The following is a 12,677-nucleotide window of genomic DNA, read 5'->3' on the forward strand; positions in this document are numbered from 1 at the left end:
TCATTCACTACTTGTTGGCACCTCCACTTGAGTCTGCAAGAGAAAGAAGCAGATGAGGAAATGAGACCTGTTGATTTGACAATTATTTATGATTTTGTAAGAGTAGACATTTTAACTATGAGAATTATGGGGTTATTTGCAAGTATCCTTCATTCATATTCTCTTTATCCCAAACAACCATCAATGCTGGTAATATTGCTGTCCCGTGAACAAGATAAAATCCGTGATAATCCCTGTTTCTGAACGGGGACGCGCGCTCCTTCAATCTGCTCTGTGATTTAATCAATGTGGCATTATTAACAAGGCAGAGAATGTCATGAATCAGTTGGAGAGAAGAGCCTTGTAATTCGCATCTCATTTCCCAATTGAGCAATCAGCTTCAGATAGCATTCTCACCAGGGCACTTTCGTGTCTTATGAGATTCCATAGTTGAGAGGTCATTTGCAGACCACACAGGGGCTTATAAATCCTGCCTGTGGGCCAAGTAGACAATGGAAATAGATTTCCTACCTGCCTTGGGCCACTGGCCCCCTGGGTTACTGTTAGGAGTCCTGGGTCTTTGTGGTGGGTTCCACTCACCTTTGCTTCCTTCCTTCCTCACAGTGGTCAATTTCTTAGTGGTTCGGCCTCTTGAAAAGAGCTTGAGAGTAAGGAGAAGTTATTGGTAATGCCTCATCGCTGCTGAGAAACCACTCACGTTCCTTCTAGAGGTGGCCTTTTAGCCTCCCATGAAAGGCGGGGCCTCACACCCCGCCATCTCTCAGAACGCAGAGGGATTTTAATGGGTGGAGGGCATAGATAAAAGAAATCAAAGAGCTCCCTTCCCAACTAAAAGAATTCATAAAAATTCTAATATCAGCGAAGAGTAAGCTGAGACGAAATGAGAGAGTGACATGGACATATATACACTACAAAATGTAAAATAGATATCTAGTGGGAAGCAGCCGCATAGCACAGGGAAATCAGCTTGGTGCTTTGTGACCACCGAGAGGGGTGGAATAGGGAAGGTGGGAGGGAGACGCAAGAGGGAGGTTATATGGGGATATATGTATACGTATAGCTGATTCACTTTGTTATACAGCAGAAACTAACACACCATTGTAAAGCAATTATACTCCAATAAAGATGTTAAAGAAAAATTCTAATATCAGGAAAATTTACTATCAGGAAATTTAAGAACTTAAGGGGAAAAATGAGTTGAATGGCCAAGATCAGGTATGAGCCTATGAAAGCTCTTATAAAAGGGTCTTCATTCAATAAAAGAGACAACATTAAAGAATGCAATGGCACGTGTCACATCTAAAATGACTATTAATTTTAGTATATTTGATTTCCATTTACAATTCAAGCTCAATAGTAGAACTTGGGACCTTCTTTACACAGTTAAAAAAATTGTGGATTTGTTTTGCTTTTTTTGGCAGCAAATTTTATGTGGACTAAGAGACCATTTTTCCTCTCTGGTCCTCGATGCCAGTAAGCAATCTTTTTCCAATTTAAGAGTCCTGTCTCACGAACTTATGGTTACTAGGGTAGAAGGGAGGGGGGAATAGTTAGGGAGTATGGGATTGACATGTACACACTGCTGTCTTTAAAATAGATAAGCAACAAGGACCTACTGTATAGCACAGGGAACTCTGCTCAATATTATGTAACAACCTAAATAGGAAAAAAATTTGAAAAAGAATAGATACATGTATATGTATAACTGAATCACTTTGCTGTACACCTGAAACTAACACCACATTGTTAATCAACTATACTCCAATATAAGATTAAAAGTTTTTTTAAAAAAAGAAATAGTAGGGTATAACATGTTATTGAGAGATGTAAAGTCTCAGCCAAAAGCAATAAAATTAAGAACATTAAACCTAAAAAACAAAAAAAAAGGTCCTCTCTCTCAAGTTCCCACTGGACTCAAAGAGTGATAGAGTAATTTAGGTGGTTAGGATGGGGGAAAAGGAGAAGAACAGCTACGCAAAAACTTTTAAAACCAATGCACCAAAGCTGAGAATGTTTCTTTCCCAGTCTTCAAGGTTATGACGCCTTACTTCTGGTCATAACTTTGTGCCAGGCGGTGTCCTCAGCCCTTCTGCCCGCACTGGGCTTCTTCCATCCTGATGGAATGAAGGGCACAATCCCAAGATGTGAATGGGTTGACCCTTACCCTTCTTGATCTCTCTCAAAACTTTATTGCAGCGACCTCATTTCCTGCTCTTGTGTCTGACTTACTTCCCTTTTATCTTCCCAACCTCTATGACTTCAGTCTTTCCTTTTTTCCTAATTATTCCCATTAGAGATCACCAACAGTTCTTCTTATTGTGTAAAAGGTATAAAAACTCCATGTGGGAGGGACTCAAAATTGGAAAGCTGCCTTCCTCAAAACTTTCAAAACCGTTGAGTCTTCTAGTTGCTGCAACAATAAATATTTTCTGTCCAAAAGCTGTATCCATGTTTCTCCCCGCTGGGGAAAGAATGCCTAGAATTCATCCGATTTCCAGAAAGATCTGTGACTCAGAAAAGTTTTACGAGGTGTTTGGGTAACTTAGCCTCATGAGTTTTGGGGGTCGGATTTGTGACAACCATCAAGACAGATTAAATGCCATGGTATGTCAGGCATTTTTTTCCTTCAGCCCAAGAAACAGCATTAACCATTGGAAGAGGTACCTGAGAAAACTCATGATTCTATGGAAGGTACACTGAGAGTCAGGAGGCATGGTTTCTGGGGGAAAAGTTCTGCCACTAACTTGTTGCATGAATTGGGCAGGTCATCTCATCTTCCTGGGCCACTGTTTCCACATCTCTAGTTAGGGAGTTGGACTAACTCAGTGGTTTCAAACCTGACCTAGAGACCTGGGACCCACACCCATCACCAGCTGAAGGAGATTCGTTGGAACTGGTACTCTGTAACCTGATTTTTTAAAGGAACACTTCTCAAAGCATCCTATTGTCTGCCAGGTGTACAAACCATTGTAGCAGAGACTCTTTAGGGTCACTTCTAGCTTGAAAATACTGGGTTTCCATTAAATTAGTATTCTCTACACTTGGCAGAATCTGGATTAGCATGAAGTATTAGTCAACAGAATGCATCTATCAGAGTATTCTTTTTAAAATACATGTGATATAATGGACTTCCTCAGAACATAGACACTGAAAATGCTTGCCTACAAATGTGGCTGAGCAGGAAATGTTTTATATTTTGTCAATCTTCTTGACTCAGTATTTAAGTTCTATAAGGTCTAAAACTAAAGGCACCTGGAAAATTACTGACTGATGGTGGTGCAAAAGTTGCGAATATCAAGTAAAAACCTGTGGTTTTGAAGGGGAATGGCAGAGGGGTGTTTCACTTAAGAGATGAAAAGAGTAATTTCATTCTGTCTTAACAGCACGCACCAACCTTTTCAGAACAGCCAGGTTTTGGGGTTGCATCAGAAAGGAAAACATCACCAAGTTTGTTATTCTCCTGTAAGAGGGGGAAAATATCTTAATACTTATATTTATAAGTGTTAAGGAAACAACATGAAAGCTGAAAATTTATTTCACTAACATACATAAGTTCACAACAATGAACAGACAGAAAATAGCAGTATATACAGAATTCAACTACTTACAATACATTACAATAGATAACAGGGCATTTCATAAACAATTCAGTACTGGATTGAAATCTTTCCAAGGATGGTTAATTCTGTTCAGCAGAAGTATAACAAATCCATTCCTATCAGGGTCGAGAGAGGGCTTTCACTGTTGCTGTTGAGGACTTAAAAATATTTGCCTCTTATAAGTGAAATGCACCACAGCAACTGCTAAGTGAACTTATTCCATGTATGCTTAGTGTTATTAAATCTGAGTTTTCTGTGATAAAAAAAATTTTTTTTAATAAAATAAAACAAAACACATGTGATTAATACCATATGTGAGTTAAATGATTTATTCAGAGAGCCTATCACAGTACTGCTGGCTACATAATGGACACTTACCTCATAGGATTTGTAATGAAAATTAGTGGATGTCATGGCTGGGGAGCATTTACCAGGGTGCTGATCACGGTGAATACTTTATGAATTGACAGCTGATAGGACGATAATAACAATGACGTTGGTTATAAGATCTCACTACTCAAAGTGTGCCCCACGGGCCAGCAAGGTCCATATTACCTGGGAACTCATTGGAATGCAGAGTCTCAGGCTCCACCCAGACCTCCTGATTCAGAACCTGCAAGTTTGAGAAGCACTGATATAGAAAAACATTCTTAGGGTTCAGCAACTCGACAGAACTCATATTAGTAGTAAACCGTGGGGGTTGGGAGTCACACCCAAATCAGCAAGTGCTAAGGCCAGTGCCTTTCTCTTATCCCTTAGAGAGCATCTCTGACCTGGAGATGTTCAGGCTTCCTGAATCCCAGGGCTGTTCTTTCTTTCATCCAAGCTGTAACTGAAAAGCTTTTCAAAAACCCATTTTTTATATCTACCACAGTAGCAACGACATTGTAATTTTGTTTTATTTTCCACACTTTTAATTATTCAGCTGTTTTACTTGTCACCATTCAGGGAATTATTGCAAAACTTACGTCTTCAGTGCTACTGATCAATGCATATTTAGGCAACTAAACAGATGTAGAATGGGTTTACTGCTTTGATAAAATTAAACATTGATGAAACATATATTTGCACAGCAATAATGATGCTGGCATTTGTATAAATAATAACAGATCTATTTCTCTAATCATCTAGAAAAAAAAAAACAGTGGTGGGGGGGTGACAGAATTACCAAATATGTCTCACTTACTAAGCAGGTCATTTTCAAGTGCAAGTTGTTTTTTTCATGGGAATAAAATTATGTTAATTTATAGCATCTATTACCACTTTAAAATGAGAGAAGTATATTTGAGCAAAAAACAATGTGGATGAGACCTGAAGCATATTTCCCGGATATGTTATAATTTCCAGAGCTTGTTTGTATGTCATGGAAGGTGCATGCTTTTTAATGTACTCCTCCACAGTACCATAGTTTGATTTTATGCAAGATGTGTTTTGCACTTAAGTGATTCTATGTTACACATTTGTTTTTCACATTTTACCATCTCTGAAACTGGGATAAATCTTATAACTGACGGCATGTCACAATTTGATTGACAGCATTTATTTTTCTTTTTTACAATCAATTGGATCTTAAAATCACTTAAATTGAAAATTTGGATACGCAGTGAACTTAATCCTAGTCCACAGGGAACATCATAGCGAGTAAAACAAATGGGACAGAAAGGGTTCATCACCCCCACCCATATCCAAAGAAAAAGGGGAGGTAGATAAATAGAAAGAAATGAGATTAAATAAGAAATACCTCCATGATTTCTTTTTTTCACAGAGCTGGAGAGAAAAATCATGGAAGATAAGATAATTTAGCAAAAGGGCAAGAAAGAGGAATAAGGGAGATGGAAAACAAAAAGAGAGCCAATAAAGCATCAAGATGGAAAATGTAGCCGATGAGTGTACTATTTTGACCCCTATTTCCTGGGTGTGGTGTCCTGTACTAGACAGTCAATTTGCTGCTCCATTTTCTTTATTACACACTCTGGTCAGTAGAGTTCCTAGAGGGCGAGGTGTGGGAGATGCTCCCAGCATCTCTCGTGAGGTATTTCCTCTTCTCTGGCCCATGCAGGTGGCCCATCTCCCCCCCAAAAGCCTCTGAACTTTCATCTCTTTCCCTGCCTCCATTTCACTCGGTTCCAAACCACCGAGAAGGTGTAAATGATTGTTACAACTTCTGTTCGTTTGTTTGTTCTTTCAGGTGATATCAAGATTGTCGAACAAATCTACGGTCTCACAGGTATGGCTTTTTGCCAAAGAGCAAAATATTTATCTAAAATTTGTGGGATTTCCAACATATCTGTCTCCCCCTTGAGGATGTTATGTATTCATTTTTGACTTCCCCTAAAGCACTTGAGAGAGACGTGGCAATGACTTTCATGAATTTGGGAATAGAGAATGATTGAAACTCATATATCTATTTAAGGATCTTAGAGCTATTGTTAAAACATAGTTTGTCACCAAAACCTGCCCAGAGTAACAAAGTCCTGAGGTATTGACCTTAGAAGAATTGAGCTTTTAAGTCAGTCCCAACTTTTAAGAACCCTCCAATTTCACAGAAAACTTTCCCCCCAAACAGTAACTTGTCCGATTTATTACCTAGACCTTTATTACCAATAATCCCGTGACAGAAACCCTGTAAACAGCTCCTTTTCTTGCTCTGTACCCTCTTGAAGCAGAACCCCCCAACTTTCACACACATGCATACACACACAGACACACATGCATACAGAGGTGCACAAATAAATCTAATTACACAGCATGTTACAAAGACGTTGATAATGGACCAAAGATGGTTGGGGGTGGGAAGCAAACAGAGTTGTTATTGAGAAACATTTTTAAAGCTCTTAAAACGTCTCAGTGCTATCAACCAAGTTCCTCCGTGCCACTAGTTGTCTTTTCTCTCTCATCTCTGCAAAAGCCCTCTTCAGGAACTAGCAAAACTGTCGTTACATTTAAACTCTTCTCAACAGGCATCCTTCCCTCATTACCTCTTTTCCGCCAGAGTTTTCCTATATTCTCTTTCTCATGAAGAGAAATTTAGCCTCCTTTTGGATTTTCCCACCTGAATTCCTCACCCCGCCATAGCACTCTGAAAATGAACATCCCCTCCAAGAATACACCATCCTTAACTTTCAAAAAAAAAATCTGTATAATTAAGGCTGAAGTTCATTTGCAGTACCAAAACTACCAGAATAACAGGGGTTTCAATACAATAGATCTTTATTTCTCTCTCATGGACAAGGCCAGAGGTGAGCAATATAACAGTGTCAGTAGGCCTGGAGATTTCCTCTTTCTGCTTCATGATCCTCAACGTATGCCTTCCTTCTCCTCATTTTCTCAGATGGCTGCTGGAGATCCATTCATTTCATCAGTGTTCCAGACTAGAAACTAAAGCAAAGTAAAAGAGCAAGACAGATGCTCCCCTCCTTCTAGGAGCCTTCCTAAAATTTCCCTATAACCTGCCCACTGGCATACTATCATCCTAGAATTTGGCCTTATGGCCAAACCAAGTGGCAAGGGGTCTGAAAAAGGTGATCTTCGGGCAAGGTGCATTGCTAAGAGTTCTGTTAACTAAGAAAGAAGGGGAGATTATGTAAAATATCACACTATCTGTAGGACCTGCCCTGATGTAAATTTTGTTTCCTTTTTCTTCATGATCATCACCATCATCACAAGGGCAAGCATTTAATTAAACACATTCAGTGCATATCACTAAGGGTGTAACTACCATTATCTAATACCTAATTTTTTCCTCACATTATTGCCAATTTACAGGTGAGGAAACCAAGGCTTTAAACAATAACATTACCTGACCAAGGTTATAGCTAGTAAGTCACAGGACTTTCAAGACTGTGTGACCAAAAACACATGCATTCCACCACTAGACTTTATTCTGCTTTCCTTTTCGTCAAGACACGTTTAGTCAAGACTCATTTGTGAGCTTGAAATGACTATCCCAGCAAGATGTCACGAGCAAAATTAGAGACTCCTTTGACTGTGGGGATAAAACCTCATTGCCCTCATGGGAGCATTCATGAGAAAGATGAGAGGGAAAGGAAGAGATGGGTCAGAGAGAAGGAAAAGATCTGTGGTTGAATTTTGTGGCCATGTATACACAGGTGAATCCAGTGACACGAGGGAGGAGGGGGTTTCTATACCGATGGCCTGAAGAAAGTAACCAGTACTCCTCCTGCACAGAGGCTGCATGTGGGGCTGGATATTTAATAATAATAAATTTGGGTATTGTCTGCAATGATGGTCCATAGGCTAATGAATTCTTGGTATAAACCGTGTTGGCTGTCCCAGTCACAAGAGGCAGTACCTAAGCAAATTGTCCAAGGTGCCAAGCAGGGAAGTATGAAAATTAAATGAACTTGTAGAAGTACAAACATCTTATAGGTTACTAGTCAGAAGATTCTGTTAGAGCCAAGGGAGCCTCCTTGAAACAAAGGAATGCTTAAATTGCCAATGCAAATGTAAACAGAAGTCCAATTAGAGAATGTACTCACTGATTTTAATTTCTGTGATAAGTTCGCCCTGTTGTATCTTTAGCTGGGTGAGCTCACTTTTCTGTTCTACAATACTGGTATACAGATGTTCCTCTGCAATTCCACATGGCTCCATCTTTTGTTAAAAGCACAGAATTTAAAATGCTGTGAAGAAAAAAACAAAAAAAAACAAATAAAAGCAAAACCATGACTATTGAATAAAGAACTAATAGCTTTACCATTAATTAAAATAATCACATCTAGTTGGAAAGATGAGTCTAATAATTCCACTTCCTCAAGAAATTTTGACCCATAAGATTAAAATACAAAAAAAAAAAAACCTTCCTAAGTGAACTGATCAGCTATGGCCTCAACTAAATGGGTGAATGGGCCTGTCAGTCACTACAGATTCAAGTTCATTTTTTTGTTACATATATATATATATCATTATAACTGTTACAATAAAATTCATATACCAATAAAACAACTATTTATTGAGATGAAGTAATAACCATGACAGCTCATGACATTTAAATAGTATTCTTAGGTCTTTTCAGTTTATTTTTATTACGAATTATTGATAAGCAGGTACAAATGATTGTATCCTCAAAAGAAACTGAGGCACAGAAAAATGAACTGGCTTTTTGGAGCAGGGAGGCCGTGTCTGGGGCAGAGCAAGAAACACATACTCTTAGAGTGACTCTGTTGAGGGCCATCAGCTTAGCTTTTGCTACCTTGTCTGCCCTGCCCCTTCATTATCCCCTCCTTCATCCTCTCCCATCCTCTCCTTTGCTTCTTCTAAGCCTGTAAGGTTGAAGGAACCCAGACAGGAATCCTACAGAAGAGTTTGCAAAACTCTCCCTTTCCTTTCCTAAGGCTCTTCAAGGTGAGAGGATCAAATGGTTTGCTGTACTTCCTGCCACCTGACTTGTGAGAACAAGGAGAGCTGAGGACACTTCTGATCTTCTTGCATCTATGATCCAAAATAGGAAAGAGTTTTATTCTCAAAGATAATATAATTTTGCTGGTTGATCTCCACATAAAGTTCCACTGAGGACCCTGTAACTTTAAAATATCAAGGCCCAATTATGCTAAGTGAAATCAGTCAGACAGAGAAAGACAAATACTGTATGAGATCACTTATATGTGGAATCTAAAAAATACAACAAACTAGTGAATATAACCAAAAAGAAGCAGACTCACAGACACAGAGAACAAACTAGTGGTTATCAGTGGGGAGAGGGAAGGGGGAAGGGCAAGATACAGGCAGGGGAGTAAGAGGTACAAACTACTGGGTATAAAATAAGCTACAGGGAGATGCTGTACAACACAGGGAATATAGCCAATATTATATAATATCTATAAATGGAGTATAACATGTAAAAACTGTGAATCACTATATTGTACACCTGTAACTTATATAATATTGTATATCAACCATACTTCAATAAAAATAAATTGATGAGGATACCTGAAAAATGAAATAAATAAATTAAATAAACTATCAAGGCCCAAGACTTTCCAGTAAAATTGAAAATGTCTTATTCCTAAAAACATGCCATCATATGCTATTATAAATGACAGGCTGATTAAAACCTCAATGCAAACCTGATAAAATGCACCTTTTACATAGCTCACCACCAGGAGAGTTTAAAAGACCAAGAGAAGGATTGTGGGCTAACACCAGGAAAGCAGAGAGAGTAAACCTAGCAGAGATCAGAAATGGGGAGATTTTTAACATGTTTTATTGAAATATAGTTGATTTACAATGTTGTGTTAGTTTCAGGTGTACAGTAAAGTGATTGAGATATATATATGTGTATATATATATATATATATACACATATATATATATCATTTTTTAACATTCTCTTCCATTATAAGTTTTTACAAGATATTGAATCGAGTTCCCTGTGCTATATAGGCGGTCCTTGTTGGTTATCTATTTTATATATAGTAGTGTGTATATTTTAATGCCAAACTCCTAATTTATCCCTCTACCCCCCTCCCTTTGGTAATCTTAAGTTTGTTTTCTATGTCTGTGAGTCTATTTCTGTTTTGTTTTGTTTAAAATTTTTATTGGAGTATAGTTGATTTACAGTGTCGTGTTAGTTTCTGGTGTACAGCAAAGTGAATCATTCTTTTTCAGATTCTTTTCCCATGTAGGTTATTACAGATTATTCAGTAGAGTTCCCTGTGCTATACAGTATGAGAGACTTTGAACACCTGAATAAATAAGAGCAAAATCTGTGAGGTCTTCCGTTTTAAAGGCTCTAGGGGATCTGACTTTTTTCAGATGGACCCTGCAGCATGAATGATATGCCTCTCAAGAAGTCTTCACAATCTGTACTCATCTGTATTATCCTCTGATTTAGTCAGAGCCCAAGGGAAATGGCAGCATCAAGAAGAGACTCCCATCCATTGTGGAAGATGAGGAAGAGGAGGAGGACCGGGAGGAGGAGGAGACGGCTTCCCTCTCTCCCATCTACACAAGGGGATCTTCCTCTGACCGTAGCAAGAAGCCTGGAAGCAGTAAGAGCTATCTTGGCTTAAGCTTGAAGCAGCTGGCCTCGGGAACAGTGTCATTTCACTCACCTATCAGAGTCTCCAGTTCCAGTTCCCCCAAAACCAAGCAGGAAGCCGACGCCCCTAACCATGGTAAAAGAAAAGAGAAGAACTTGAAATTGCAACTTTCAACTTTGAACAATGCTGGACCCCCAGACCTCAGTCCAAGGTGAGAGTTCACAACATAGAATTCTTTCCCAGGTGAAAGTGTCTGCATTTTATTCACACTAGTACCTGGCTAGTAAATTAGTCAGCCTTCTGGGCCTTTCTGCCACGCAGGCTTCTAGCCTTGATGCTTCAGTTTCCCTAAATTTTTGTGCGCCATTTTTGACTCTACGTGGAGGTGTATGCAAGATGAGAATAAACCATTTTAGTCATATTCTCAAAAGGGTCCATTAAATGTTCCAAATTCTTTCTCTTCTCCCTTTATCCATTTAGCTCTACCTATTTTTATAGATGTATATTTCTACATTGTAATTTTATAACTTATAAATTTCTAATGAAAACAAAAGTGATGGAACAAAGTCCGTATTGTTATCCCCTCAATATCTGATCTTACCAAAAGTTTCATGAAGCAATGAGTGGAAATTATGAAGGAAATGAAGAGCTAGTATTCATTTCCCATAGTATTTGCTTCATTATTGTGGATGACTGAACTCAGTTTTATTTCTGGCCCCTTCAGCAGGTAATATGGGATGGTTCTATTTTCTAATTAAAAAAAAAATTCACTTTAGAATCAACTAAAAGTGATTGAAACAGTAAAAAATTCTGACTCAGAAAATGTGAAAAGAGTAGGCTGCGGTGTGTAACAACTCAGTAAAAAATAGACAAGAAAAAAACATATTGAGTGATTCCTAGTCTCATGTACTCAGCTAGGTAATTTTTCATTTACTATTATATTTAGTCTTTTCAGGAATCCTATAAAGTAGTTTGTATTATCTCTACTATAAAGTTGTAAGAAGTGTTAAGTATTTTGAATGTTACATATTTTGTCCAAAATATCAGAAATTTGAGTTCTGAAATACAGATTCAAATTCTGTTGTTCTGCTTGTAAGGCAAGAGATGTTTCTGATATACTACATATTTAGTTAGTCATTTGAAGAACACAACTTAACCATTTAGAGAAAATATTAAGGGGAAAGTAAGCAAAACAGGGTTAATGAAAAGTAGGTGGATAATAAATGTTCAGGAATTCAGTTGGAGATGGTAATTTGAAAACATCCCTTAACTCTTCTCCTTCCTAAAATTTCTCTAAAATGAAAAATACTAAATTATAAATAGGGGGAAAATGTATCAGAGCTGGAAAAGAAAGTTTCATGTACAACTTATGCTACACTTATGAAAAAACATATTTTACTTTATATCTAGAAAAAGATTTTGAGAACACACCAAGATGTTAACGGTAGTGGTGAATGACAGTTGATTTTTCTTTTCAGATTTTTGCTACCTTTATGTTTACATTTTCTACAATAAGTTCATCTTTTTTTAAAATAATGAGTGTGTTAGATATTATTTACCAAGGAAGAAGATTAGCTAGAGTCCTAATAGTCATTTAAATATAATTCTTCAACTCTCACTTCAGAGTTTTGTCCTTGTCCAGAGCAAAGATGTTTTCAAAGTTATTTTCTGCGATGCTGTAAACATTACGTTAAAACTCTTTAATTCTGGATAGAGTAGTGAATTAATATAAATTTAGATAAGAGAACTTCTGTAGCTTAAGGTTTTGAATCTGAGAATAAATGAGTCTAAGATCTATAGCATTGCTGTTCAATAGAAATATAGCATGAGCTAAAATTGTAAGCCACATGAGTAATTTTAAATGTTCCAGTAGCCACATCTTTAAAAAGTAAACACACACATGTGCAATTATTTAATAATAATTTTAATAAGATATTTTATTTGACTCATTATGCCCCAAATACTAGCATTTCAAATGTGAACAATATAAAAAATTACTAATTAAATAACTTACATTTTTTACTAAAATCTTCAAAATCCAGTGTGTATTTTATACTTACAGCACATCTCTTTTTGC

At 37.5% G+C, this 12,677-nt stretch overlaps 1 protein-coding gene across 1 annotated transcript in view; it reads left to right on the forward strand.

Annotated features, from left to right (window-relative positions):
* The window catches only part of KCNH8 (potassium voltage-gated channel subfamily H member 8), a 403,459-nt gene that overhangs the window by 358,708 nt on the left and 32,074 nt on the right, over positions 1-12,677 (forward strand). The window contains exons 12-13 of the mRNA XM_059921945.1: positions 5,788-5,826; positions 10,453-10,811. Coding sequence (XP_059777928.1) covers positions 5,788-5,826; positions 10,453-10,811 — 398 coding nt within the window. The remainder of the gene's footprint in view (positions 1-5,787; positions 5,827-10,452; positions 10,812-12,677) is intronic.

Source organism: Balaenoptera ricei, chromosome 4 (assembly GCF_028023285.1).
Source record: "Balaenoptera ricei isolate mBalRic1 chromosome 4, mBalRic1.hap2, whole genome shotgun sequence".
Classification (NCBI taxonomy): domain Eukaryota; kingdom Metazoa; phylum Chordata; class Mammalia; order Artiodactyla; family Balaenopteridae; genus Balaenoptera; species Balaenoptera ricei.